This window comes from Neolamprologus brichardi, unplaced genomic scaffold, assembly GCF_056152115.1.
Source record: "Neolamprologus brichardi isolate AB-2024 unplaced genomic scaffold, ASM5615211v1 NODE_ptg000031l+_length_7269946_cov_1, whole genome shotgun sequence".
NCBI classification, from domain to species: Eukaryota; Metazoa; Chordata; class Actinopteri; order Cichliformes; family Cichlidae; genus Neolamprologus; species Neolamprologus brichardi.
In genome coordinates, this window is record NW_028270136.1 from 4,707,102 (window position 1) to 4,733,339 (window position 26,238).

General features: G+C 41.9%; 1 protein-coding gene across 1 annotated transcript; it reads left to right on the plus strand.

The window, feature by feature from the left end:
* Positions 1-5,400: 5,400 nt before the first annotated feature.
* LOC148094718 (plancitoxin-1-like) lies at positions 5,401-20,267 on the plus strand. The gene is made up of 7 exons (XM_087837362.1): positions 5,401-5,462; positions 7,661-7,816; positions 10,142-10,352; positions 11,726-11,807; positions 19,010-19,174; positions 19,270-19,455; positions 19,636-20,267. Exons 2-7 carry the CDS (start codon positions 7,704-7,706, stop codon positions 20,067-20,069), a joined length of 1,191 nt encoding a protein of 396 aa, XP_087693488.1. The 5' UTR covers positions 5,401-5,462; positions 7,661-7,703; the 3' UTR covers positions 20,070-20,267.
* The last annotated feature ends 5,971 nt before the right edge of the window (positions 20,268-26,238 follow it).

The window sequence follows — 26,238 nt, forward strand, 5'->3', positions numbered from 1 at the left end:
TCTATTCAGATCTCTAGGATCCATGCAAACTCAGAGCTTTCCAGTCTTTTTCTCCACAATAACAAGAGAACTCACCCACTCCGTTGGTTCATCGATCTTTTCAATCACTTCCAGGTTTTCCATCCTGTCCAACCCGGCTTTCAGTGGCTTTTGTAGAGCAAATGGTACTTTGCGGCATGGATGAATGACTGGTCTTACACTTTCATCGACTCTGATTGTGTGTTCTCCAGTCCTTCATCAACTCATTATAGTCCATGTCATCATCCGTTTCCACAACGAGCACTCTTTTCACTAGGTTCAGACTCTCACAGGCATGTAACCCTAGTATAGGCTGCACATTCATGGGCACCGCAATGAGTGTTAGTGTGTGCTCCTTGTCTTTGTGTGTCACTTTAACCATGCATTTTCCTTTCACAGGTATTTCTGCACCTGAGTATCCACTTACTTTAACCTTTGTTGGATGTATTTTAGGTCTAGGTCTGATTTTCTTGAACTCTGCTTCTGATATCACATTCACTTGAGCTCCAGTATCCAGCTTGGCTTTCATGAGTGTGTCATTCACTTTGAGTGTCATTATCCAGTCCTTTTCACCTGTCTTATTGTCTGTCACTGCCGCTACATAGAGCTCCTCTGTGTCTTCTTCATCCACAGTATGGACTGTACTCTGTTTTGAGGTTTGAGCTTTGCAGCACCTAGCATAATGGTTATTTTTGTTACAATTATTGCATCTCTTCCCATATGCTTACATACATTTTTTAGGAGGATGTTGCATTCTGCAGCGACCACAAGTAGGGCTGGGCTATATCATACCGTTCACGGTAATACCGGTGTAATTTTGGGCAACGATAGGAAAATGAAATATCGCGATAGAATATGGGTAAAACGCGCATGCGCAGTGCCTTTGTTTACATACGCACATGGCGACGACGCAGAATGAGAAGAGCGAAAGTGGATCGTTGAATGAAACGGATGAACCAGAACTGGTTTGTAAAAATGCTGCAGCTTCACTGGTGTGGAACTGGTTTAGCTTTCGTCCGTCAGATACACAACAAAGCACTATTTTTGGTAGCGCATGCTAGCGGGCCGTCGTGGTTACCGTGTATTTTGGAAAATACGGCGCACTTAAAATCAATCCTTTGATTTTTCTGAAAATCGACATCCTGTGTGCCTTATGTATGAATTCTGGTTCTGTTTACTGTCCTCGAAACGATGTTATGTGGTACACAGCGTTCGAAAATCTGTCAAATGTTTCAGTACAATTTTGTTAAGCTACAAACCCAGCTTAATGCTGGGCAGACACTGTGCAATTTTTTCAGTTGCGCGATTCAGCTCCTGCTCAAACTGTACGATTGACTCGCAGGGGTTAGAAGTTCGTAGGTCACGATGCAGGTCTCACACTATACGGCCCGATGCTCTGATGCGACCTGAGTGCTCACACTGTGCTTCCATAAAATGAAGGTTATAACAGAAATTCTACTACACGATGCACGATGAAGGCCAAAATCGGGCCGATCGCCAAAACGGTTGCACGACTCAAAAATCGGCTCAAAATGGGCCAAAAATCGCACAGTGTGAGCCCGGCATTAGCTACACTATGTTCACTGCTAAGCTGATCCATCGCTACTGCTATGTTGTAGTCCGTTACCTTTCTTCAAGTCTAGCTTCTGACACCATGTCTTGTTTCTTTATGTTGTTGTGGGTTCTCAAGAATGACACCATTACTTGAAGAGAAGGTGGCTGTATCCCAATTCAGGGTCTGCAGCCTTAAAGGCCGCATTTTAAGGCCGATTACGTCACAGTGGCGTGCCGAAGGCTGTCCCAATTCAAAGGCTGCTCGAAATGCGGCCCTCACATGCGTCCTTCATTTCCCTGAATTTTAAGGCTGTGGCGGTGTAGACTTCGTGGTCCCATATATCCCACAATTCATAGCGCGGCAGTCGGTGTGGATCATTTTGCCGCAGACGGCAGAAGCGGAGCGGTCGAAGAGTAAACTGTGAAAAGTAAGTACTGAATATTATGTCACTTATTTATGTGAATATGTTTAATAATGAGGAACATTAAAACATTACTGTTGGCCACATGTCGGCAAAGTTATTTGCCATTAGCAATGTTTGTACGTTCAGCTTTTACTTGCTTTTAAAGCCTTTAAAATATAATAATACAATAGTCAACCTTAATCTTACAGAGAATCTGATGATTTTGTGGATAATTAAAGTCAGTCATATATCCACAAACACAACAAGCTGAAAGTCAGTGATGCTGCTCGGTTTGCAGTCCTGAATATCACGGCACAAGCAGGATTCACTGCACTGTTAATGTTAGCTCTGTTATATTGCTGCCTCTGTTCGGTGGTGTCGAGCCAAACGGACTTTAACGTGTGTTTGAACGAGCTGACGGTTCACTCGTTAAGCTGAAAGAAAGATGCTTTAATCACAGGAGTCACACATGTGTCCACTGTACCATCTGGAACTCTTCTTGTTTAGCACTCGTAATAACACAAACACTAAATCCTCCTTCAGTGTTTTCAGTGTGGGAGAAAGTACTCAGGGCCTTCAAGTTACACACTATGAAAGGCAGCAACAAGATTAATGTTCAGAAACCTAAAGTATGTATCAGCAGCAGAATGGAGCTAAAAATAAATGTTTGTTTCAGTTCTATGAAGCTTTGAGTATTTTGGATTAGTAGCACTGCTGTGTTTGTTGCATCATATTGCTGTAATTGTTTATATGCTTTATATATTCTGAGGTAAGTTGATCTATAGTGTTACATCATATTCTATAAGGATGTTATGTGTTTGTAGACTTTCTGCCCAGTTTGACCCATTTAGCAGAAGTCAGCCTGTTTAAGGCTCTGATATCTATTCTGTATGACTTAAAGCAGTTATGACATGGTCTGATTTTCTCACCCAATAAAGGAATATTTCATATATCAGTCTACTCTTCATTCTATCAGACACAGTTATCACAGCTCGTACATTTGCTTCTTCCACACATATATGTAAGCATTGAGCCAAATTTAGTAATGCCAACATATTAAAAGAACAATATTTGTCTCTTATATATAATACATCTGTCACAGATACTTGAGTGTCTTTAAGTGAAGATTTAAGATGATAGGAAATATAAATAGCTGCAACTTGAATCTTTACTGAAGCTCAGTATTTGACAGAGTCACTCACATGTGCCAGTGTACCTGCACATGTGATGTGACAATAGAAGTGATTTGATTTGAGAGTTCAAACTCACTGCTGTAATAACTAATAATGATTAATATAATAACTATAATATTGGCCATCTCATATTTACACTGACTTTAGTCTCATGAACAACATTAACTAATTGTTATCTACTAGCTAATCTTAAATGACTGTTCAGTACAGAAATGAAGCCCAACAATCATGTTTTACAGTCCTGTGGTCTCAGCCTCAGATACTTATTAAATCACACAAAGCTCATGTAGAAACAAACGAACAAAATATGTTCTCCTTCATTTCTGTCAACCACACATTTCCAGCTATCATGGTTGCTAGGCAACCTGGGCAGCGCGACGGAGGCTAGACCGTCCCATTTCACAAGCCTCACACTTCCGGCCTTAGCGGTCTTTGAGTACGCGACCCTTGAGGACCGTTGAGGCTGCGTACTTTAAGGCTGCAGACCCTGAATTGGGATACAGCCGGTATTTTATCGAGCTGTGGTTCACATGTAAACAAAGCTTAGCCATCACCGTCTGCCCCGAGGTACTCTCTGTGCCTCTTTGCTGACTTTAAGAACGCCCATTTAGGATAGCCGCACGTTTTGAGTGCTTCCTTTACATGTGTGTGTTCCTTCTTTTTCCCTTCAGGCTTAGAGGGAACATGTTCTGCCCGGTGGTGTAGGGTCCTAATTACTCCAAGTCTGTGCTCCAGAGGGTGATGGGAGTCAAACAGGAGGTACTGGTCCGGACCACACACGGACCAGCACAGAAAAGAAGATCAGACACCAGCGAGGGAGGATAAGAAGGACAGACGCAACAACATTGTCATGCCCTATGTAGCCGGTGTATCAGAGAAACTCAGGAGGGTTTTCTCCAAGCATGACATCCCGGTGTACTTCAGACCCAGCAACACACTCAGACAAAATCTGGTTCACCCGAAAGACAAAACGCCAAAACACAGACTTAACAATGTGGTGTTTGCTGTACAGCAGCGAGGAATGCCCAGACCTCTACATTGGAGAGACCAAACAGCCACTTCACAAGCGCATGGCACAACACAGAAGAGCGACCTCCACAGGACAAGACTCAGCTGTCCATCTGCATCTAAAGGTCAAAGGTCACTCTTTCGAGGATGCCAATGTTCACATTTTGGACAGAGAAGACAGATGGTTTGAAAGAGGAGTGAAAGAAGCATCTATGTCCACTGTGAGCGACCATCTTTGAACAGAGGCGGTGGTTTACGACACCAACTCTCTGCCATCTATAATCCAGTTTTGAGTTCCCTCCCCAGACGCCTTAACGCCCACTCACATCCTGGGCCATCTGACCTCAGGAATTCGCATGATAAGGTGGGGCCAGGTTTCACAATGAGCTCACCCGAAACTCTGGCTGATTGGGACCCACACCCAGTTCCACACCTTGGCTCAGGCGATTAGAGGATCATCAGGGGGTCCTTTTGTCCCTCTGTGGGGGGAAACTCCCACTAGGGTTATATCTGGGACTCTCCACCATTTGACCTTAGAACTGAAGAAGCTTCTCAGATGAAGGTGAAACGTCTTCAAGTAACTTAAGTGAAATATCTGCTTTGCAAGTATTGCAAGTTGCCCTGTTGTCATCCGTTCTCGTAAAGTATAACCAAACTTTTGAGCGTTTGAGCCGCTTAGGCGCCGTGTTTCCTGCCAGGTAAGTGACGCTCCGCAACATGGTGACGTCATTCGGGGCGACTGGAATCGTTTGCAAAAATGGCAAACAATTCCAAGGAATTGAAACAGTGGGAACCGGTTCTCAACAAGAACCGGTTTTCGATACCCATCCCTAGTAAAGACAGTGGCTGCAGGCGTCACAGACCGTGATGGAAGTCAGCACATAAACTGCATGAATGCATTAAAAGTGCAGCGAGAGGTGGTGGGAGTGTGAGTTTAAATTGGGACCTCCTTTGGTCCGAGCTTTAATTCTCAAACAGTCTCTATGCCGTACATGTATAGAGATAAAAACAAGCTCCAAAGCAAATAAATACTGCACTTTAGTTCAGTTTATTCTGTTTGTGAGGCACAAAGTACAGATTCATGCTGACTGCTGAAAATCAAACAGCATTTAGTTTCTTCACAAGGTTAAATGACCATAAATGGAAACTCCGTCAAACCTCCGATCAGCAGCCTGCTGGAGAGGATTTAAGTGAGGGGGAAGAGACAAATACACAAAGAGGTGGATAGATCTGAGGTGAAAACCACGCTCTGTCAGAAATACTGAGACGACTGAAGCGGTGGAAGGTAAGAAGCTTCACTGCTCCTGATGTGCTGACAGGGAGGGAAAAGGCTGAGTAATTAAAAGGGCTTTAGCCCAAAAGAAACACTGTGCATGTATCCCAGTATGTGCAGTCTGCACACCAAAGCTTATTAAAAATATGGGGTGGCTGTGTCTCAGGTGGTAGAGCAGATCAGCTACTGCTTGGAAGGTTGATGGTTTGATTCCTGGCTCCCCCAGTCTGCATGCCAAATATCCTTGGTCAAAATATTAACCCCAACGTTAATGTTTATGTTTATTAGTTGCACTTGAGTTTAGAAGTGCTTGTATGAGTGGGTGTGAATGGGTGAATGAGGCATGTTGTATACAGTGCTTTGAGTACTCAGGGAGAGTATGCACTATACAAGAATCAGTCCACATATATATATACAGTGGGGCAAAAAAGTATTTAGTCAGCCACCGATTGTGCAAGTTCCCCCACTTAAAATGATGACAGAGGTCAGTAATTTGCACCAGAGGTACACTTCAACTGTGAGAGACAGAATGTGAAAAAAAAATCCATGAATTCACATGGTAGGATTTGTAAAGAATTTATTCGTAAATCAGGGTGGAAAATAAGTATTTGGTCACCTCAAACAAGGAAAATCCCTGGCTCTCACAGACCTGTAACGTCTTCTGTAAGAAGCTTTTCTGTCCCCCACTCGTTACCTGTATGAATGGCACCTGTTTGACCTCATCATCTGTATAAAAGACACCTGTCCACAGCCTCAACCAGTCAGACTCCAAACTCCGCCATGGCCAAGACCAAAGAGCTTTCGAAGGACACCAGGAAAAGAATTGTAGACCTGCACCAGACTGGGAAGAGTGAATCTACAATAGGCAAGCAGCTTGGTGTGAAAAAATCAACTGTGGGAGCAATCATCAGAAAATGGAAGACATACAAGACCACTGATAATCTCCCTCGATCTGGGGCTCCACGCAAGATCTCATCCCGTGGGGTCAAAATGATCATGAGAACGGTGAGCAAAGATCCCAGAACCACACGGGGGGACCTGGTGAATGACCTGCAGAGAGCTGGGACCAAAGTAACAAAGGTCACCATCAGTAACACACTACAACGGCAGGGAATCAAATCCCGCAGTGCCAGACGTGTTCCGCTGCTGAAGCCAGTGCATGTCCAGGCCCGTCTGAAGTTTGCCAGAGAGCACATGGATGATACAGCAGAGGATTGGGAGAATGTCATGTGGTCAGATGAAACCAAAGTAGAACTTTTTGGTATAAACTCAACTCGTCGTGTTTGGAGGAAGAAGAATACTGAGTTGCATCCCAAGAACACCATACCTACTGTGAAGCATGGGGGTGGAAACATCATGCTATGGGGCTGTTTTTCTGCCAAGGGGACAGGACGACTGATCCGTGTTAAGGACAGAATGAATGGGGCCAAGTATCGTGAGATTTTGAGCCAAAACCTCCTTCCATCAGTGAGAACTTTGAAGATGAAACGAGGCTGGGTCTTCCAACATGACAATGATCCAAAACACACCGCCCGGGCAACAAAGGAGTGGCTCCGTAAGAAGCATTTGAAAGTCCTGGAGTGGCCTAGCCAGTCTCCAGACCTCAACCCCATAGAAAATCTGTGGCGGGAGTTGAAAGTCCGTGTTGCTCGGCGACAGCCCCAAAACATCACTGCTCTTGAGAAGATCTGCATGGAGGAATGGGCCAAAATACCAGCTACTGTGTGTGCAAACCTGGTAAAGACCTATAGTAAACGTTTGACCTCTGTTATTGCCAACAAAGGTTATGTTACAAAGTATTGAGTTGTATTTTTGTTATTGACCAAATACTTATTTTCCACCCTGATTTACGAATAAATTCTTTACAAATCCTACCATGTGAATTCATGGATTTTTTTTTCACATTCTGTCTCTCACAGTTGAAGTGTACCTCTGGTGCAAATTACTGACCTCTGTCATCATTTTAAGTGGGGGAACTTGCACAATCGGTGGCTGACTAAATACTTTTTTGCCCCACTGTATGTATACATATATATATATATATATATATATAGATAGATAGATATATATAGATATGTGTGTGTGTGTGTGTATATATATATATATATATATATATTGATTGATTGATTGATTGATTGAGTCATTCATAAAAAGGATGTCAGCAATACTATAAAATATGTTTTTTAACCTCCTGAAATTTTATAATTTAGGCAAATAAACTGTTCCTGGAAGGTGCCAACATAAAGCAGGTCAATGTGCTGTGGCTGTTTTACGATGTGGAGGCTCGTGCTGACCCTCACTCTGTTCTTTTTGGGATCTGAGGCCATAGTGACCTGCAGGGATAACAATGATCGTGAGGTAGACTGGTGAGGAAACACTTTTATTAAAATCCTTTCTAAGACAGCAATTAACTAATCGTGTCTCACTCTTAACTTGTCACATACTGAGTCTCAGTGAAACCTGTTTTTATTAACACTGTACAACAGCAGGCATTCTTTCATCCTCATTTTTAATGTGTAGAACAGTACACTAGAGAGCAATAGGAGGAGTGAAACAGACATGAGTGCTTAATGTGAGTGGGTTTTTTAACATTTTAAAACTAAACACTAACAGCAGAGGTAGAGATGAAAATTTAAAATCAAAATGCAAACAAGTGCAAAAAACAACAACAAAGAACCAACTCTTTTACTCTGGTTAAAGGTTATATGACTGTGCTGTTTGTCACTTTACCTGCCTCTCAGTGACAACTCTGTTGGAAAATTATGCTAAGGGTGTCCCCTGGGCATCAAAGAAAGGGTTTTAACCAGTGTTGGGTAAGTTACTTTAAAATAGTAACTTAGTTACATTACTAGTTACTTCTATCAAAAGTAACTCAGTTACTTCAAGTTACTCGTTACTTTCAAAGTAACTAGTTACTAGGGAAAGTAACTTTGGTTTTACTCAGAATTCTCTTGTTAATGTGTTGCTTCCATAACTTTGCCAGTCTTCTAGCTTGCTTACTTGCCTCAGTGCACTGTGCCACCTACCAATAGAAAGGAAAATATAATGTGCATATTTCCACGAGAGAAATCCCACGCCTGGACCATCATTGACCGCTGCCATGATTCTAGCCTACGTCACAGCGTCATGTGTGCTTTTACATCCAACAGAAAAACTGCAGTCGTGGTGCTTTGATTGTACTCAGAACTCAGAAATTCTGCCTTCTGAATATGAAGATGTAGGTAACAGCAGACTGCAGATGAGCTGCATACAGGGCTGGACGGGGACAAAAAATTTGCCCGGGCATTTTGACTAGAGACCGGCCCACCATTATAGCAAAAATCATAAAGCTTTTGAATGAAAATAAACGCTGTTGTGACAGTGATGTTCACTGTTTTGATGGTGTATATGCATCAATCTATCAATCGTTTGTTGTAAGATTCAGATAATTATTTATTAAAAGCTAGACATTTTAAATGAGAATAAGAAAGAAAAGTATTTCTTTGTGCCCCCCTCTCCCTGTTAATGCCCTACCTGCCCCCCTGGCAACACTTTGCTAGACCCGCCCCTGCACAGTTACCAGCTGTCAGCTGCTTAGAAAAGGATCCTGGTGTTATTTGTCTCTCAGAAACAGTTCATAACTTCAACTCATTCATGTCACCTAAAAGGTAAACCTGTTTCTCCATCACCTGTTCAGCTCTGATGATTCAGTAAGGACATCTCCTGGTTTCATCTTCATGTTTCCCTCTCACCAGATAACCAAACCATCATGACCAGCAGCTTTACAGCTGTGGCTCCAGCAAACATCAGCTGATACTAGAAATTAATATTAAATAAATTCTAACAACAGCTGATCAAGCTTAAACGTGCTGCTGTTGTTTAGCGCGACATTGGCTGGTTTCCTGTTTCTGGCGCAAAGATAAACAAACAAGAGAGCCGATCAGCTGATCATTGATCAGTTTCATGATTGAAGTAGAAACAGGAGAGGGAGGGGGGAGAATGAAAGAAGAAGAGGCAGCTGTGCAGCAAAGACACAGAATAACTCCAGCTTTGTGTCTTTTTCATTGTAGCTGAATTACGGGACAAACTGTTCCTTTTCATCTCAATAAGAAACGCGTAATATTTTCCCTGAATACCAGACGGGACGGTTGGCAACTCTAATAACTTATGAATAAAATAAAGTTCAACATCAGTAACATCATAGCACCACCCAGCTGTATAGAAACTCCGTCATGCTAGCTAGTACACAGTACGGAAAAAGTCAGAATAATGAAAATAAACTCCACCTAAACTTGGTTTATATCTGACCCAGATAGACTGCAGGTCATAACTTCTTACCTGAAGTTCAGTTCACACTTGGACCGGCGGTCGCCTCGGGTCTCTTTTCCTTCTACGTCCCCTTTCTCTCCTCCACCTGCTGCCTCCACCACTTGCTAACGTTACTGAATCTGTGGAAGCTCCGCGATGCCACCACACAAAGTAACGAGTAACGAGCCTATCTAAATCCCAGTAACGATTAACGTGTTCCTGATTTTGGCATAATAACTAGTTACCGTGCTCGTTACCACAATAATAACGTAGTTACTGTAACGTGTTACTTAATAACGCGTTAGTCCCTACACTGGTTTTAACCAAATGTTTTTAGTGGGAGTCAGTCAGGCTAACATTTATCCTTTTGTCTCTTTTTACATTTTATTTCTCTTTGTGATCAGGTACATCTTATATAAGGCACCAGGAGAGAAGATCCCAGATCCTCAAAATCCTCAAAAAAAAATATATAAAAGGGAGATAAAATACATTTACATCGATTCAACACAAGGAGTGGATATGGTACCCGGTACAACTAACTATAAGAACCTCATCGATTCTTCTGCTGCCTTGGGCAACACGCTGAGGCCAATCTTGAAGTCAGTTAAAGACATGGTGAGAGTCTTTGGTTGGTTAAACACATATGTCAAAAGATTTTACCTTATTACCTTCATGTTTAGCCTTATTTGAATTTTGTAGTAATGCCTGTACATAGCGTGTCAGCAAATTCTTTAGCTGGAACAAAGTGATCACATGAGGAAGTTGCTCAAGTTTAGACAACACCCACATGTATTGTTCTAACCCACTACAAGATCGTTAATCAACTTGTCCATCTTCGTCTTGCAAGGCTGCATCCTGTGCAGCCTCGTATGCAATCACCAGATAAGAAGTTGTTTTTTCCTAACTTGTACTCTTCTTTATTCTTCTTTCTTTATTTTATTTATATAGCGCCAAATCACAACAAAAGTCTCCTCAAGGCGCTTCATAGATACAGAGAAAAACCCAACAATCATAAGACCCCCTATGAGCAGCACTTTGGCGACAGTGGGAAGGAAAAACTCCCTTTTAACAGGAAGAAACCTCCGGCAGAACCAGGCTCAGGGAGGGGCGGGGCCATCTGCTGTGATTGGTTGGGGTGAGAGAAGGAAGACAGGATAAAGACATGCTGTGGAAGAGAGACAGAGGTTAATAACAGATATGATTCAATGCAGAGAGGTCTGTTAACACATAGTGAGTGAGAAAGGTGACTGGAAAGGAAAAACTCAATGCATCATGGGAATCCCCGGCAGCCTACGTCTATTGCAGCATAACTAAGGGAGGATTCAGGGTCACCTGGTCCAGCCCTAACTATATGCTTTAGCAAAAAGGAAAGTTTGAAGCCTAGAGAGCGGGAGCGAAGTGCTCTAATAGGGTGATATGGTACTACAAGGTCATTAAGATAAGATGGGGCTGATTATTTACTCCACCCATGAGTGTTACGTGAGTAGGACAGTATGTAATAAAGTTTGACCAGATGCCTGGCGCGCATTCCTGCACAGGAATCGTCCATGTACATGAATTAACTCTGGGCCCGTGATTCTTTGCTTTCCTGAGGTTTTTCTCCTTACAACATAAAAGACAAAAACCAAGTTACCAGTTACCACAAATTGAATACTAATCTGTTTCAAAAATAAGTATAATTTTGTCTCTGCAACATGTGTTGCTAAGACTTTTCAGAGAGGATGTGTCACAATGGCAGCCAAGAAAATGGAGCTTTAAAAAGTGGCAACTGTTGCATTTTAACCCAAATCTAAAACTACCAAACAGCCTTGTTGCTTAAACCTAACCAGGCAGATTACCTGAAAAACAGACAAAATCTCTGTCTAGAAGCTGGAATTAATAGGTTGAATGTCATGAGTGTTTCTGCTGTGAGACTGTGTTGTCATGTAGGCCTGCTCTGTATGTTTACTTACAAAGTGTTCATGTAGCTTTTTTTGCATCATTTGCAGCCACGAAACTTTGGATTCCTCAGTTACAGCGATCAGCCTCCAGGATGTAGTGCCAACACTGACCTTTTTGGCCACAGTAAAGGTAATTAAAGCTAGAGATTGTATCTTTTCACTAAGAACACACTGTTGAGAGTCCATCATATAAGGGAAATACTTGCCATGGTTCTGGGTCTGTTGAGCATTTTTAGTTGATCATGTTATTGTCATTCTTTTGGTGATATTGTGAAGATTCAATTCAATTCAATTCAATTTTATTTATATAGCGCCAAATCACAACAAAAGTCGCCTCAAGGCGCTTCATAGATACAGAGAAAAACCCAACAATCATATGACCCCCTATGAGCAAGCACTTTGGCGACAGTGGGAAGGAAAAACTCCCTTTTAACAGGAAGAAACCTCCGGCAGAACCAGGCTCAGGGAGGGGCAGCCATCTGCTGCGACCGGTTGGGGTGAGAGAAGGAAGACAGGATGAAAGACATGCTGTGGAAGAGAGACAGAGATTAATAACAGATATGATTCAATACAGAGAGGTCTGTTAACACATAGTGAGTGAGAAAGGTGACTGGAAAGGAAAAACTCAATGCATCATGGGAATCCCCCGGCAGCCTACATCTATTGCAGCATAACTAAGGGAGGATTCAGGGTCACCTGGTCCAGCCCTAACTATATGCCTTAGCAAAAAGGAAAGTTTTAAGCCTAATCTTAAAAGTAGAGATAGTGTCTGTCTCCTGAATCCAAACTGGAAGCTGGTTCCACAGAAGAGGGGCCTGAAAACTGAAGGCTCTCCCTCCCATTCTACTTTTAAATACTCTAGAAACAACAAGTAGGCCTGCAGAGCGGGAGCGAAGTGCTCTAATAGGGTGATATGGTACTACAAGGTCATTAAGATAAGATGGGGCCTGATTATTTAAGACCTTGTATGTGAGGAGCAGGATTTTGAATTCAATTCTGGATTTAACAGGAAGCCAATGAAGGGAAGCCAAAACAGGAGAAACATGCTCTCTCTTTCTAGTCCCTGTCAGTACTCTTGCTGCAGCATTTTGGATTAGCTGAAGGCTTTTCAGTGAGTTTTTTGGACATCCTGATAATAATGAATTGCAGTAGTCCAGCCTGGAAGTAATAAATGCATGAACTAGTTTTTCAGCGTCACTCTGAGACAGGATATTTCTAATTTTAGAGATGTTGCGCAAATGGAAGAACGCAGTCTTACATATTTGTTTAATATGTGCGTTAAAGGACATATCCTGGTCAAAAATGACTCCAAGGTTCCTCACAGTGTTACTGGAGGCCAAGGTAATGCCATCCAGAGTAAGAATCTGGTTAGATACCATATTTCTAAGCTTTTCAGCGCCGAGTACAATGACCTCAGTTTTATCTGAGTTAAGAAGCAGAAAGTTAGTGGCCATCCAGGTCTTTATGTCTTTAAGACATTCCTGCAGTTTAACTAATTGGTGTGTGTTATCTGGCTTCATGGACAGATAGAGCTGGGTGTCATCTGCATAGCAGTGAAAATGTATGCTATGTCTTCTAATGATGCTGCCTAGGGGAAGCATGTATGATGTAAACAGAATTGGTCCTAGCACTGAACCCTGTGGAACTCCATAATTAACCTCAGTGTGTGAAGAGGACTCTCCATTTACATGCACAAACTGGAGTCTATTAGATAGATATGATACAAACCACTGCAGTGCAGTACCTGTAATACCTACAGCATGTTCTAATCGCTGTAATAGGATATTATGGTCAACAGTATCGAATGCTGCACTAAGGTCAAGAAGGACAAGCACAGAGATGAGTCCACTGTCAGAGGCCATAAGAAGATCATTTGTAACCTTCACTAAAGCTGTTTCTGTGCTGTGATGAACTCTGAAACCTGACTGAAACTCTTCAAATAAACCATTCCTCTGCAGATGATCTGTTAGCTGTTTGACAACTACTCTTTCAAGGATTTTTGATATGAAAGGAAGGTTGGAGATTGGCCTATAATTAGCTAAGACTGCTGGGTCTAGAGATGGCTTTTTGAGTAAAGGTTTAACTGCAGCCACCTTGAAGGCCTGTGGTACATAGCCGATTATTAGAGATAGGTTGATCATATATAAGATCGAAGAATTAATCAATGGCAGGACTTCTTTGAGCAGTTTTGTAGGAATGGGGTCTAAAAGACACGTTGATGGTTTGGAGGAAGTAATTATTGAAGTTAACTCAGAAAGATCGATTGGAGAAAAAGAGTCTAACTTAACATCAATGGTACTAAGAGTAGCTGTAGATAATATTACATCTGTGGGATGATTATTGGTAATTTTTTCTCTAATGATAAAAATTTTATTTGTGAAGAAGTTCATGAAGTCATCACTAGTTAACGTTAAAGGGATGGTTGGCTCAAAAGAGCTCTGACTTTTTGTCAGCCTGGCTACAGTGCTGAAGAGAAACCTGGGGTTGTTCTTATTTTCTTCAATCAGTGATGAGTAGTAAGCTGTTCTGGCTTTGCGGAGGGCTTTCTTATAAAGCAACAAACTATTTCTCCAGGCTAAATGATGATCCTCTAAATTTGTGACACGCCATTTCCTCTCCAGATTACGAGTCATCTGCTTTAGGGTACGTGTTTGAGAATTATACCACGGGGTCAGGTACTTCTGATTAGAGACCTTAGTTTTCACTGGAGCTACAGTATCCAGAGTCGTACGTAGTGAGGAGGTGAAATTATTAACAAGATAATCGACCTCTGTTGGGGTAGCGTTCAGAAAGCTGCTCTGCTCTGTGTTGGTACAGGGCATTGACGATGATAACAGTGGCTGGATTATATTCTTAAACTTAGTTACAGCACTTTCAGAAAGACATCTACTTTGATAAAGTCCACTCTCCACTGCTGCGTAATCAATTATTGTAAATGTAAATGTTATCAAGAAATGATCAGACAGGAGAGGGTTTTCAGGAAACACTGTTAAATGTTCAGTTTCTATGCCATATGTTAAAACAAGATCTAGAGTGTGATTAAAGTGGTGGGTGGGTTCTTTTACATTTTGAGAGAAACCAATTGAGTCTAACAACAGATTAAATGCCATGTTGAGGCTGTCATTTTTAGCATCAACATGGATGTTAAAATCACCCACAATAATTATTTTATCTGAGCTCAGAACTAAATTAGATATAAAGTCTGAGAAATCAGACAGAAACTCTGTGTAAGGCCCAGGTGGACGATAGATGATAACAAGTAAGACTGGTTTCTGAGTTTCACAGCTGGGGTGGACAATGCTAAGCATCAGGCTTTCAAATGAATTAAAAGTCTGTCTTGGTCTTTCATTAATTAATAGACTGGTGTGAAAAATTGCAGCCACACCGCCCCCTCGACCTGTGCTTCGAGATTTCTGGTAGTTAGAATGACTCGGGGGTGTTGATTCATTTAAACTAACATAATCATCCTGCTGCAACCAGGTTTCTGTAAGGCAGAGTAAATCAATTTGTTGATCAATTATTAAGTCATGTACTAACAGAGACTTGGAGGAGAGAGACCTAATATTTAATAATCCACATTTCACTGTTTTACTCTTTGGTTCAGATGTGGATACTGTATTGTTCTTTCTTTGTAAATGTTTAAGTTGTTTGTTGCTGGTTTTTAGTTTGTTTTTTGTCTTTTTGGAAGCAGACACAGTCTCTATGGAGATGGGTTTTTGGGGGGGTAGCAGGAGGAGAGAAGCTGCAGAGAGGCGTGTAAGACTGCAACTCTGCTTCCTGGTCCCAACTCTGGATAGTCATGTTTTGAGGGGTTTAATAAATTTGTCGATATTTCTAGAAATGAGAGCTGCTCCATCCAAAGTGGGATGGATGCCGTCTCTCCTAACGAGACCAGGTTTCCTCCAGAAGGTTTGCCAATTATCTATGAAGCCCACATCGTTTCTGGGACACCACTCAGACAGCCAGCAATTTAAGGAGAACATGCGGCTAAACATGTCACTCCTGGTCTGATTGGGGAGGGGACCAGAGAAAACTACAGAGTCCGACATTGTTTTGGCAAAGTTGCACACCGATTCAATATTGATTTTAGTGACCTCCGATTGGCGTAACCGGGTGTCATTACTGCCGACGTGAATTATGATTTTATTGAATTTACGTTTACCCTTAGCCAGCAGTTTTAAATTTCCTTCAATGTCGCCTGCTCTGGCCCCTGGAAGACAATTGACTATGGTTGCCGGTGTCTCTAGCTTCACATGTCTGAGAACAGAATCACCAATTACCAGAGTTTGACCCCCGGCGGGTGTGTCGCCGAGTGGGGAAAAACGGTTAGACACATGAACGGGTTGGTGGTGTACCTGGGGCTTCTGTTTAGGACTACGCTTCCTCCTCACCGTTACCCAGCCGCCGTCTTTCCCCAGCTGCTTGGGATTTGCCGGGGAACAGCTAGCGGGGTCTACACTATCTTCGGCTGCACCAGCTACAGGGGCCTGGCTAGCTAAGGGTGAGAGCAGGGTGCAAAGCCGAGTCTCCAGATCAGTAATCCTGGCCTCCAGAGCTGCAAATATGCTACATTTGTTACAGATATCATTACTGCTAAAGGAGGCCGAGGAGTAACTAAACATCTGACACAATGAGCAAGAAAGTGCAGAAGGGACAGGTGAAGTAGCCATGGTGCTAACGGGTCGGCTACGAGCTAAGCTAGCGAAACAGTACAGAGACAGTGAGTGAATACTTTGGCTATAAATTAGGTAGTGAGTACACAGAAAGTGTGCTTCGGATGAAGCACGTGAAGATTATTATACTGTGAAAAAAAAGAATGTATTTAAAAGTTGTTAATTAAACTGCTAAGCAAATAAGCTACTCAGAAACACCACTGTGTTTGAGCAGGAACAAGAAGCGATACTATACCACAGAGCGAGCGAACACCAAGATATTGAAGTTTTACAGTTTAGTCTTGAGTTCAGTTCCTTCTGTATTTATATTTCAGGTTACTGGTTGCTTGTCTGTGAGGTTCCTCTTGTGTCATGTTTTTCTATGTTTAGCTCCTTCACCCTCTCTGTGTGTATTTCTCACTCTCTCACTCTCCCTGTCTTAGGTCGTGTCTCTGTATTTCTTACCCTTACCTACCTCTCTTTGTGTTTCATCTTTTGTATCTGTTGGTTTACACACGTTTCTGTGTCAAGCTCATGTTTCTTAGTCTATGCCTCAGTGTGTTTCATGTTTTATTTTGACAGTTTTGCATCCTATATTCAGTGTGTTTAGTTTCGCTTCCCTTGTCTCTTTATGTCTAATTTATTCCTGCTGTGTTCTCATGTGCTTCCACTTCCCTTGTCACCCCTCAGTGTTTATATTGTCCCCGTATTCCTCAGCCGTTTATCAGTTTGTGTGTTCATCTCGCTACTCCTGTTAGTTTTCTCTGTTGTCAGGGTTCTGGGTTGTTACGCCCCGTCTAGGGCCAGGCAATAACATGAGTGAGGCACTCGCTTCCCCCCAAGACCCAAGCAGCCACAAGAAACAAATCCTTTAGTTTCAATGTGATTTATTTACAATGTGAAAAAAAAGGAACCAAAACGGGAGTGTCAACACTTCAGGGTGAGCCAGGGCCAAAACAATAAACAAAACAAATCCACACAAATCCCGCACCCCTGACCTTACCAAAACAAAGTCAAAAATAAAGACAGAGTCTGACCTCCTTAACTAACTCAAAACAGGAGAAAAACGGGTGATCAAAAGAAACGGCAGCTCACTCCTACCCACTCCACTTCCACAACTTTCAAACGCACTGCAGCCAGCGGCTGCCACAGGAAGACTGCTGGGCCGTGAGGAGAAACGCGAAGACCTGTCCCGCTGTAGCGCTCCAGCCTCCTTTTAATGGGCGGGTCCTCCAGCTGGAACCAGTCACGTCGTTGCAGTGTATCCACGCACCAATCGGAGCAGGGCCCTGACACAGCTAAATTAACATAAAAAGACATAACACCTGCACAAAACAAACACATGAACATGCAAGTTCGTAACATGGGTGTTGAACTCAACTTTTGAGTTTATATATTTTTGTGTTACTATGGTTCAAGTCAATCCTGTTCTCATGTGCGCTCCTTCCTCCTGGCTACGTGTCTTGTTGTGTGTTATAGTTTGCATCTTAGTGTTTCCTGTTTTATTTTGACAGTCTCTCATTTCGTGTTTCGTATTGCTTCCCCTGTGTCATTACAGTGGGGCAAAAAAGTATTTAGTCAGCCACCGATTGTGCAAGTTCCCCCACTTAAAATGATGACAGAGGTCAGTAATTTGCACCAGAGGTACACTTCAACTGTGAGAGACAGAATGTGAAAAAAAATCCATGAATTCACATGGTAGGATTTGTAAAGAATTTATTCGTAAATCAGGGTGGAAAATAAGTATTTGGTCAATAACAAAAATACAACTCAATACTTTGTAACATAACCTTTGTTGGCAATAACAGAGGTCAAACGTTTACTATAGGTCTTTACCAGGTTTGCACACACAGTAGCTGGTATTTTGGCCCATTCCTCCATGCAGATCTTCTCAAGAGCAGTGATGTTTTGGGGCTGTCGCCGAGCAACACGGACTTTCAACTCCCGCCACAGATTTTCTATGGGGTTGAGGTCTGGAGACTGGCTAGGCCACTCCAGGACTTTCAAATGCTTCTTACGGAGCCACTCCTTTGTTGCCCGGGCGGTGTGTTTTGGATCATTGTCATGTTGGAAGACCCAGCCTCGTTTCATCTTCAAAGTTCTCACTGATGGAAGGAGGTTTTGGCTCAAAATCTCACGATACTTGGCCCCATTCATTCTGTCCTTAACACGGATCAGTCGTCCTGTCCCCTTGGCAGAAAAACAGCCCCATAGCATGATGTTTCCACCCCCATGCTTCACAGTAGGTATGGTGTTCTTGGGATGCAACTCAGTATTCTTCTTCCTCCAAACACGACGAGTTGAGTTTATACCAAAAAGTTCTACTTTTGGTTTCATCTGACCACATGACATTCTCCCAATCCTCTGCTGTATCATCCATGTGCCCATTGTTTGGTTTTTACTCTGTTTGTTTATCGTTATCTTCATTTCACTTTCCTTGTTTGTGCTCCGCCAATAAACAGCTTGCCTTTTGTTAAGACTACATTTTGGGCCTTGCATTTGGGTCCTTATCACACTCCGCTCCATGCCATCTGCGCATGCATTTAGGGACAATACTAGAAACAAAGTCTGTTGACTGGTTGAGTCATCCATGAGTGGGCTAGCAAGGAGGACAGTATTTGATGAATGGGTATACCTTCTACTGTTTAATGACCAGCTGTGTAACTGTTCCGGTTCACAGGGGTTCTGATGGTTGAAAAAGACTATTATGGGGTCTGGCTCTTACACAGTACGCCTCAATTCCCCTTCAGAAGAGACCAAAACAAGTTCTGGCCTGAAAGCGGATTCCAAAATGCTCAGACGTTCATCTGTGTAACTTTCCCCTACAACCAGTTCAGAAACATCGGTAATAAGCACAATTTAAATTCTATACATTTCACAATTTAACCTCCAGAGGTTGATCTAAAGCTCACAGTAAAGATCTCCTTGATCTATTTCCAGGTAATCACCTGCAGTACATCGGAGGTTTTCCTTTTGACTATGATATTCCAAATGATTTCCATCAAGAGCTCATAGATGCAACAAAATGGGTTCAAGCCAACCCACCCAGAACCTTACAAATGCTGACGTCAAAAGAACATCAGAACTTTTACAGCATTGCTAAACAACAGTCAGAACACTTAACAGGTGAGATGTCTGTATGTATATGAGTGCCAACTTAAAGGCTAACCTTTTAAATTAAACCAGTGTGGGGCTTGTGTGGGGATTTTTCAGTTTGGTTTTATTTATTTATTTGTTCAATAGTACTAATCAGAATCAGTTTGTAAGAACTGGACAGGATTAAAGGATTCTTGTTGTTTCTTGCAGTTGGAGACCTCTACTTCACCATTGCCCAAGTAATTGACAGTGATGTTGCTGTGCAGACCTGGGCCTGCCAGCCTGGACGGGCCCTGTCCTATTGTTCAGACCCCAACCACAGAGTGTACAATATTCAAAATATCAATACAAATACAGGTGTGGGTAGTTGGTCTCCTAAAAATGACCATTCAAAGTGGTGTGTGACCAAAAACCAAAACAAACACTGGACCTGTATAGCTGATGTAAACAGGGCTAAAACCCAGTATAAGAGGCGAGGTGGGGCGCTGTGCATTAACAATCAACGAATAAGAGACATGTTCCTGAATTTTGCTGAGCTCACTGAGGATTGTCCACCTACTATACGTCATGGATTCCACATCATGGACATCGACCCTGACTGTGGGCCAAGCCCTGATTTCAGCACTGATACTCGCATGGGCTGAATACAGCTTAACATCACTGTAGAGTTTCCTATTTTTTAATAAAATGCTAAAGAAAGAAAGTTAGAGACGCATTGGTTTAGTCGTCACAGTTTGCCTGTTTCTGAAAAGATAAGTATTACAGCATGATTCACCCATTTTATTCTGTTTGATTGTGAGAACAAGATTTTTTTGTGTTGGATAAAATAAATTAATCTGACACCATGATTTGGTTTCTCTTTATCTCTGTTATTAATCTGTATTTATCACCCTATTCTCCAGCACCCCCTGGTGTACGATTAGCTGCATCTATCATTTTTTACACATACATGAGGAAGCAAATATGGTCTCAGTGTGATTGGTTGTCTGTGTGTTAGCCCTACAACTGTCGAGTGTGGTGTACCGCCCCTCTTCCCCTACGACAGCATGGATAGGCTCCAGCCCAGATATGAGGAATGTGTTTTTCAAAAAAAATAAATAAATAAAATTTTGTTCAGTGTTCAGTGTCAAAATAATTCCAATGACTAATTGCAGTGACGTGCACGTGAGCTCCGCCAGCAGCCAGCTGTGCCAGAGTGACCGAGCTCCAGGCCGAGAGGCTGAGGGCACCCCACCCCCGAAGGGGCCTGAGCGAGCCCAGGGCTCCAGACCCCGTCAAGCAGCCACTGGGACTGAGCCAGAGCGTACCTGAATGCCCATCCCCGGACACCAAGAACCACCAATGCACCGATGTCTGAGGGCGTCTGCCACTGACGTGGTGGGGGGAGATAGGCCTCCATATCTTGGAGGGCCTGGAATGTCCTTAGAGAGGTGGCGTCTGATACCCGACCTGACATATAGACACAGACAAACAGGCACACACAGATACAAACATCCATTCCCACCCTCATGCTCTCATATGCACTTACTCAGCACTCACCCAATGTGGAGACAGACATAAATAGACACTGTACACACCAAGGGCGTAGATTTGGCATGGACAGAAGGGACGTGTCCCCACCAATAATTTGATCTCTTCGAGTAAAGAAAAACAAACCCCATAGTAAGAAAAAAAAAAAAGATCTGTCAGCGTCTCATTCACCCAGCGGTGCAGAAAGAGTTAAATTACGTTCTCTACTGGAGTCCTACCTCATGTGACAAATATGGCCAATGTGATTGGCTGTGCCTTTCAGGGAGCTCTGTTTAGTTTTAGCAGCTGCAAACCTGCGCTGCGAGGAGGAGAGGAGGACGGCAGCAAAGAGGAAGAACCTGGATATAAGAAAGTATTTTTCAAAGAAACCTGTAAGTCACTTAAACTCAAGTTCACTCATAAAATGTGTCACAATAACGTTACAGGCTATGCCAGGCTTTGGCCCACATCAGTCTAAAACTGTAACCATGAATAACATGTTTTGGAAACTAACTGCACAACAGGCAGCACTATTAGTTCTCTCAGTCTCAGAGCAGCATTTCTAATTTTGATTGAAACTGTCAGAGGAAACGGAGCCTCAAGCAGCCAGGATATTAGTTTACAGAGGCTGTTAAAGTTTTATGTCTAACGTCAAAATGTTGGTGACACATTAATTTCATCCTAATGGTGCTGACATATTCATAGGTTAATTTTTGAGACAAAATATCATGAGGTAGTCATGATATGCAAATATTCCTCCTTGTAGTGCAGTTTGCAGAAATTGTTTTAAAAATGCACTCAGCCTACAAACATTACTGACGAGTCAAGATCTGCACAAAGTGCCAGAAACACTGAAGCAGCTCCACATTTTATTCTTACTGTCATGTTTGTCCTGTTTGTTAGGTGACAGAAGAACCAACACAAAGCTCAGAGAGTAATGGTGACACAAGATCACAGGTGGAATTGGATGATGACTTGTTGGTTCATGACTGTATTTGAAGCACATGTGTGACTGCATGTATGTGAATGTCTCACTGTTATTCATCAGGTGACAGAGGCAGCTCTGCCATGTTGTAGCTCGGACAGAGGTGAAGGTCACGGGTGACTGATGATTTGGCAGGTGGGGCATTAACAGGGAGAGGGGGGCACAAAGAAATACGTTCTTATTCTCATTTAAAATATCTCGCTTTTAACAAATAATTATCTGAATCTTTCAACCAATGTTTTCATCTGATGTAAAATGTATAGAAATGCATTATTGTATTCAGTAAATATTAAGTCTAGTTAGTATATACCCTAGTAAGTTATAGTATTCTTTACTTTGTTAAGGTACCATCAGTGCAGTCTGCAGTTCTGTTGAAGAAAGATGTTGAATCTATTTATTACTGGAGAAAAATAATAGATTTCTGTGCATTTGTTTTATACGTGCATTAAATTTAAATCGGTTTTGTTAGTTAAGCATCTTGAGGCAGAGGGTGGGGGAGTGGTTCCCTATTTTTTTCCTTTTCTTTTTTTGCTGGGAGTTGGCAACCCTTTTAGTTATAGGTATATGTAATTATAAATTAGGTGTTACTGTTCAGAATACCAGAATAGGGAAGGTGGTGTAGGTTTAAGCTTATTATAAAGGCTTTAAAGGATTTATGACTTTTCCTATAATACCATGGTGGGCCGGTCACTAGTCAAAATGCCACTATTTTTTCCCAGTCCAGCCCTGCTGAATTTGAATCAGCTTCTCGGATGAGAGGTGAAACGTCTTCAAGCAACTTAAAGAAGTCCAGACGCTTTTCTTTGCAAGCTCCCCTGACCCATATGTGGGCAAGTACATTTCTCCTTTTGTTATCAAAAAGCAAAGACAAAAAGGAAAAAAAACTGAATCATTCGTCCCCACCAATGCCAAAACGAAATCTACGCCCTTGATCCAACCCAGCATACGGGAAAAAACGAAGGTTTAACAGAGTATCCTGGTCATAGGTGATTAATGCATAATCATCTGGGGGGCGTAGTGCCAGAAAGATAGCAAATAATAAACAAATATCAAAGAAAAGAGACTCCACTCTACACCAGAGTTTGATGAGAATTAATTAAGAACTTTTCTAGCTATCATGCTATCTATGGAGGACCACAAGAGCCACGCGCATTGAAATAAAAAATCCTGTGCTTAATTAATGAATTGTAGAATAAAATCTGCATTTGTAAATTCATTTTTGAATTCCAATTTAATAAACTGATTTTTAAAATGCTTTTTAAGTCTTCATTTCAAAAAACATTTTCGAATTGCACTTTAATAAAGTTCATTTCAAAAACCTTTTTTGAATTGCACTTTAATAAACTGCATTTCAAAATCCATTTCCCTTTCCTGTTCGCTCAGGGATTAACATGTGGATTAGCATTTGGATTAGCAGTTGGATTAACAACTTCATTTTAAAAATCCTGCTGCTATTCAAATGAGCCACACCGTGAGATGTAAGGAGCTCTCTGATTGGTTGGTCAGACACAGGCTGTCTGCCAGCCTGGATGTTTCTAGCTCATAGCTTCGCCCTGCTAAGAAGCCTGTGTGCTTGTACAAAGGCCGTTCGGCCTCGGGATTTACACTCGGCTCGACACGGATATGTGAAGAATGAAGGGACCCTGCAGCGAAAGGGAGAGCCCAACCTCTGGCTGAGTGCCTGTTTACAAAGTCTGACCACCTGTGAAGGTAACGTGCTAACGTGGCTAACGCTAGCATCACCGCACGTAGCCCCGTTATTTTAAGGTCATCTTAGCTTATGAAAGTTTTACGTCGCAGCTGTACGAGCTAGCTACGTGTTTTGTAAGCTGCTGTGCTCTTCACAAATAAAGCTGGAAGCAGCTCAAACTATTAGAACCAGCACTGAGGCCTGTTACATTTATACAGTGTTAGAGCAACGGCTGCAGCCTATAGCCTTTAAACTAGCGATTAAAATGCTGACAGTAAACTCGTCAGTCCAGATGTTACCACATTACTTTGTGATACTTGTGAGTTAAAACAACTGAGACAGGCTGATTAAAATAACAGCTTTCAGTTCTCTCATTCAGCATATAAAGACTGGAGTTCACACTACTGATTTCAGCTCATTTAATATGTGAGTGCACAGATTCATTCTCAACTGGACATAAACGATGATCAAAGGTTGTATATATGATGAATTCATCAAATCCCAGCCTCTAACACAGTGCGCTGAATCTTAGCTTTGAATGTCCAGTATATTCTAATCAGTGCAATCTAAGCATTCACTGAACCTACAGTATCTACACCTGTGTGGTAAATGTGTGGTAAAGCTACAGATAATGAAATGTAATTATTAATACAATATACGTCATGAGAAACGAAAGCTGAAATTGATTCAGTTTAGTACTTTTCTCTGTGCTCTGTGATCATAAAGGCCTTAAATTCTGTGATATATATATACTGTAAATGATTTTCACAGAGGTCTTAAAGTACTTAAATCACTGCTGATAGTCTGGTTGTTTATATTTTCACATTTTTGTGTCTGTAGGGCTGTTTGATGACGATTTGGACTCCTCTGGGAGATGAGGACACACCCACACCTGTTCCATACTGCAGCCATTGATGGTGTTACGGCTCTGAGTCAGCTTTGGGCCATCAGACGCACACACTGGAAAACCAGCACCTGGACTTCATGCAGGAGAGACGGCCTCAGTGATTTACGTTCATAAGGAAGTTCAAACATTTCTGGCCTCTTATCACTTAGATTTCTTAATCTTAAAAGTGAATGCATTTAAAGCAGGAACTGCACACCCAGCCATCAGAAGTGTGGCAGCATGAGTACTGTAAAGTTTTGTAGGGTCCTTGTTAAAAATTCCACAAGCACCACACATTTGTCATATAAAGTTCCATTTTTTACAGTACAATGTTGAAATTATAAACTATATATTCTAGTTGTCCACTTGTCAGTAATTTTTGAGTAAATGGATGTCAGTGATAAATCAGTGGTGATTCACCTGCAAATGTTTTTAACAAACTTTGTTTTTTGTAGAATTCATCAGCAGCTGTGGAGAGATGCATTTGAATATCTTCTGGTTCGACTTCTCCTTACCTGGAAGCTGAGCATTGCTCATTTCTGACAAGGACATACACCTCAGTGCTTATCATGGGTGTTACATCCTCCGTGCAGCAATTCCAGAGAAAACAAGAGAGCAACGACCACTCATTAAGACCAGCCAGAAATCTGTCCCTTTCTGGCAGCTGTGGAAACTTCCAATAAGAAAGTTTGCATTCTTAGAACAATGCTGGATCATGTGTGATGTGTCATCATATGAGGATATTACATTTTGACCTAATTCTGCTCAATCTGTTTTGATCGTTGATCCAGTATTTCAGCTTTGTGTTGTGCTGCAAGTTTAAAACCCATTGTCCTCATGAGCACAGCATCTAACAACTCTCCTTGAAAAAGTCGATTGACTTTAACTGGACACAATGGTTTCCAGTGGGAGATATTTTCATCACTCATCCGTGACACTGGAGCAGTCACCTGAGTGAGTGATAAAACAATTTTCCATGGAAAATCCAGAGGCACTAAACTTTGTTGTTTCTTTGGACTCTATTTCAGCTCTAGCAGCATCTCTCAGAAGGTGGTATTCTCTGGAGTTTAAGACCAAGACTGAACTCAAACAGTGAATTGACATTAGACTGGAATTCATAAGATGAATAGAAATACTGCTGAAGCTGAATGATTCATTCATATATGATTTTTTTTCTCCAATTCACCAGGTCTGTCTAGTTCAGTATGACTATGGTACATGATACAAAAGAATAAATACAGAAGAATAAAAACTTTGTGAATAACTTTACTATTCTTAAAAATAACTAATAAAACAAGTAAAAGTAGAAATGTGTACAAGTTAGAGACTTCCTCACTAAGATTTTAATTGTGTGTTAAAGAGAAAGAGATTAGGAGGTAAAATAGACGATGCAGAGTCCATCATCACTGAGGCCGTCTCTCCTGCATGAAGTCCAGGTGCTGGTTTTCCAGTGTGTGCGTCTGATGGCCCAAAGCTGACTCAGAGCCGTAACACCATCAATGGCTGCAGTATGGAACAGGTGTGGGTGTGTCCTCATCTCCCAGAGGAGTCCAAATCGTCATCAAACAGCCCTACAGACACAAAAATGTGAAAATATAAACAACCAGACTATCAGCAGTGATTTAAGTACTTTAAGACCTCTGTGAAAATCATTTACAGTATATATCACAGAATTTAAGGCCTTTATGATCACAGAGCACAGAGAAAAGTACTAAACTGAATCAATTTCAGCTTTCGTTTCTC

Excerpts from the sequence above, each read along its gene's own strand:
- LOC148094718 (XM_087837362.1), top strand. The coding sequence starts at position 7,704 with ATGTGCTGTGGCTGTTTTACGATGTGGAGGCTCGTGCTGACCCTCACT. Across the intron at positions 7,817-10,141 it reads AATGATCGTGAGGTAGACTG|GTACATCTTATATAAGGCAC; the intron begins GTGAGGAAACAC and ends CTTTGTGATCAG. Across the intron at positions 19,175-19,269 it reads CAACCAGTTCAGAAACATCG|GTAATCACCTGCAGTACATC; the intron begins GTAATAAGCACA and ends ATCTATTTCCAG.